The sequence below is a fragment of the Littorina saxatilis genome, linkage group LG9 (genome assembly GCF_037325665.1).
Source record: "Littorina saxatilis isolate snail1 linkage group LG9, US_GU_Lsax_2.0, whole genome shotgun sequence".
NCBI classification, from domain to species: domain Eukaryota; kingdom Metazoa; phylum Mollusca; class Gastropoda; order Littorinimorpha; family Littorinidae; genus Littorina; species Littorina saxatilis.
The window spans coordinates 19,060,188-19,063,736 of record NC_090253.1 but is presented as its reverse complement, the minus strand read 5'-3'; the positions used below and the strand labels follow the sequence as shown (position 1 = coordinate 19,063,736).

At 40.8% G+C, this 3,549-nt stretch overlaps 1 protein-coding gene across 1 annotated transcript in view; it reads left to right on the top strand.

Annotated features, from left to right (window-relative positions):
- The first annotated feature begins 548 nt into the window (after positions 1 to 548).
- LOC138975523 (neurofibromin-like) overlaps positions 549 to 3,549 on the top strand; it is a 126,944-nt gene continuing 123,943 nt past the window's right edge. Inside the window, exon 1 of the mRNA XM_070348230.1 lies at positions 549 to 657. Coding sequence (XP_070204331.1) covers positions 598 to 657 — 60 coding nt within the window. The 5' untranslated portion in view covers positions 549 to 597. The remainder of the gene's footprint in view (positions 658 to 3,549) is intronic.

Sequence of the window (3,549 nt, the reverse complement as noted above, 5' to 3'; positions counted from 1 at the left end):
GACACGAAAGCGGGCTTCGGGCCAGTTCGTTGCTCTTCGTGTAAACTCGTAGGGATGGCGGAGATAAACGAAACGCAGACGACGCCCATTCATAAACGTAGTTGTTCTCTCTGTTCTGAATTTTGTATTTGTCGAGTTGTACACCCCGCATACATTTCTAGGCGGCACGACACACATGCTCTTTTCTCAAGCATATTGAACGTTTTCCGCGAATAAACAAATGAAATTTAAAAAAAATCCTCAATGTTTTGAATGCTCATGGTTGTGGTTGCATTGATAGGGCCTACATGCATCTTATTTGACACTGACAGTAAAACAAAATCAGATATAAGACATGTGAAAAGGAAATGTCGGCGCAGAATAGTTGCTGATCTTGATTGCATCACTGTTAATCTGATGATTTATTTCATTTGTGCCCTACTTTTTCCCCAACCCCCACCCACTCAAAAATCGATTGACAGCTTTTGATGTCACAGGACAGTTCTTCCTTTTTTGGCAGCTATCAGACGGGCGTCATTGACTGCGCATGCGCTGCGAAATGAAAATAAGGAACATGGCGAGAAGACCGGAAGACATCGTGTGAAGATATTTTCCGAAATGGCTAGTCAACGACCAGGCGAGTGGGTACAGGCCCTGCTCGCCAGGTTCGACGCCCAGGTAAATAATCGTTTTTCTGTATTAATTCTGTCCCGACAGGCTTAGATCGAACGACGCAAACGCGAGTTGCGGCATGGGCAAATTTATGAATGAAAGCTGCTTGCTTGCTAAAACCAAGGCTTGAATGACATTGACAAGCGCTAGCAGTTGTAGTGAACTGGCCGTGTGGCCGCAACACGCCTGAGTGAGCTTAGTCCTTGTGTGACAGATCGGTCAGTTCGACCAGCAGACGATTTTGTGCAAATACTGTCACCGAAATCGTGTGGCATACGGACAGCTGACATCAGGCGGTTGCATTTAGCTGCAAACCCACACACATTGATAAATTAGCATTTTTCCCCATACACTTGAGCGCTGTCGCTTTTGTCGACTTTCGAGTAAGAGAGAGGCCGAATGCAAGACGCTTTGTTTTTCACACCATGTCTTGTGACTCTGTCAATGTTCAGAGATTTGACAGTGACAACTTTAGCATTTTGTGCATTTTGAAATCATTTTGCATTTTTGTTCTTTGTGTGGCCTGCAGTGCAAAAGTACCAGCTAAGATGTATGATCGTATCTGCTGTATTCAGGATTTACAAATAAGCAGTACTCGTGCTGTTTGCAGTTTGGTGTTTTAGATTGTACTCAGAAGATTGAAGGATGAAAAGAATGTAAATTATTTCTTGCCATACTGGCATGAAATAGTGGTTTTTGCTTTGAACAGCTAGGTAGTTTGGTTTCAATGTCAATGAACTGAAGTGAATTGAATGCACAAAATACTAAAGTTGCCACTGTCAAATCATGATAGTTGGTACAATGTCAATTTCACCCAATGATCTAGTTTTATTCCATCACACTCACAGCACATTTCCCCCCCTTGAACTGCTCAGTAAAATAAGGTCTTGCCATGTAACTTTGTGTGTGTGCGCATGTCACCCCATGTGTCTATGTGGTTTTTATTTTTTTATTTTAAAAAAACCCTTGATTGGTTCTTGTTTCAATTTTATTTGTTGGATTGTCAGTTTAACTAATTTAGGTGAGATTGCAGTTGAAAGAATGTTATCTACCACTATGGTTGGGGAAAAGAAACATTGGTTTGCTGGAGCCTTTATTATCTAGAACATTTGGCATGATCGATGCTTTTCTGACTCTGGCAGCAGAGGTCGAGGGTGCAAAAAGAGTGTTATTAAATTTATAATTAACAAATTTGTTCATATTGGTCATACATTAAGCTTTGCACAATGGTAGATGTATGTGAGACAGTACACTCTTTAAAGACCAAGTATGGTGCTGTGAATCCTGATTTTGACTCCCTAATACTATGCTACAAGTACAACTATGCTTGGGTGAACTCATGTAAAATGTGTAATGCCATTGCGAAGCACCTGTTAATGGTTGATTGCAGAAAGTGGTACACAAGTAGCATCATGTAGAGTGTGTTTGCTGTGTTTTGTGCAGTTTGTAAGATTTGGAGATGAGAATTTAATGTTTCCTTATTGTTTATTCTCCAGGTAGAGTGAAATCTCTCTTTAAAGACCCTCCATATTTTTGCTTCATAAAATCTTCATAAAACCTAATTTTCTTAGATTTGTGGAGGTTCTAAAACAGATTGAGATTAACAGTACATTTGTACTCAATTTGGTATAAAAGGTTGGACACGTTTCATTCACTGTGTCAGGTAGTTTTGAAGCAGCTATTGTCATTTGAACACCCATGATTTGATCTCGCACTCTCAGTCCGCTTATCGCCCTTCTCACTGTACTGTAACAGCCCTACTTAAAGGTGGTCGTCTACATTTTTGCTTTTTTTCAATAATCTTATGGTTAGATTTCGCTAAAAAGTTGATGAATGAACCATGGGGAAAAAAGTTATAGAAAAAAAAAATGTAAAATTTGTTTTTATTTTTCGGTAGCGTGACTCACGCTTCCAATATTTTGTTTTCTGTTTGCTGAGAACATGTGCTTTGCCTAAAAATACTGACCAATCAAATTCATGTCACTATGCTTATATATAGCCACGCCCAAACAAGTGCAGCAACAGTTTGACACTCGCTGTCCACGCTTTTTTTTAAACGCACGAAATGCACGGGATTTGAGAGGAGTTTTGCGCTTGGCATTTTCCAAATAAGGATATCCTACTATGAGTACTACGCTGGAATACTACAATGAACTTTCAAACGGCTACACTGGCTTCGTCTTTCTTGATCGAAAGGGGGTGTATTGTTGATAATTGTAGATAATAGACTCTGCATTTTAATGGTCAAATGGCGATTTCGGTATAAAAATGTAGACAAGGACCTTTAAAGTAATCTGTGACATACTGGCTGCTCTGGATGGTGGTGATGTGTCAGTGCTTACCCTACTTGACCTTTCTGCTGCGTTCGACACGATTGACCATGTCACGCTTCTCCATAGACTTCAGACTCTGTACGGCATCTCCGGTCCACCGCTAGCATGGCTTGAGTCCTATCTCATTGGCAGGACTCAGGCTGTGCTTGTCGATGGCCAGATGTCTGCTCCAGCCCCACTTTCTTTCGGCGTTCCTCAAGGTTCAGTACTTGGTCCCATCCTTTTCATCATGTACACTAAGCCCCTCTCCACACTGATTCAAAACTAATTCTGTTTTAAATCAGTCTTTTACTGATGACACCCAGCTGTATAAACCCAGTCCCCCTGCAGAGACACATTCCGCCATCCAGACCATTCAGACATGCATCACTGATGTTAAATCTTGGATGGTCGATAACAAACTTAAGCTGAATGATGATAAGACTGAAGTCTTACTCAAGTTACTGTGCAAAAAGAAGAACACTACATTTCCCTCTCCCCAACCTGTTTCTGTTCAAATAGGCAACACCGAAATTCTTTTCTCACCATCAGCTAGAAACCTTGGATTCACCCTTTCATCTGACAT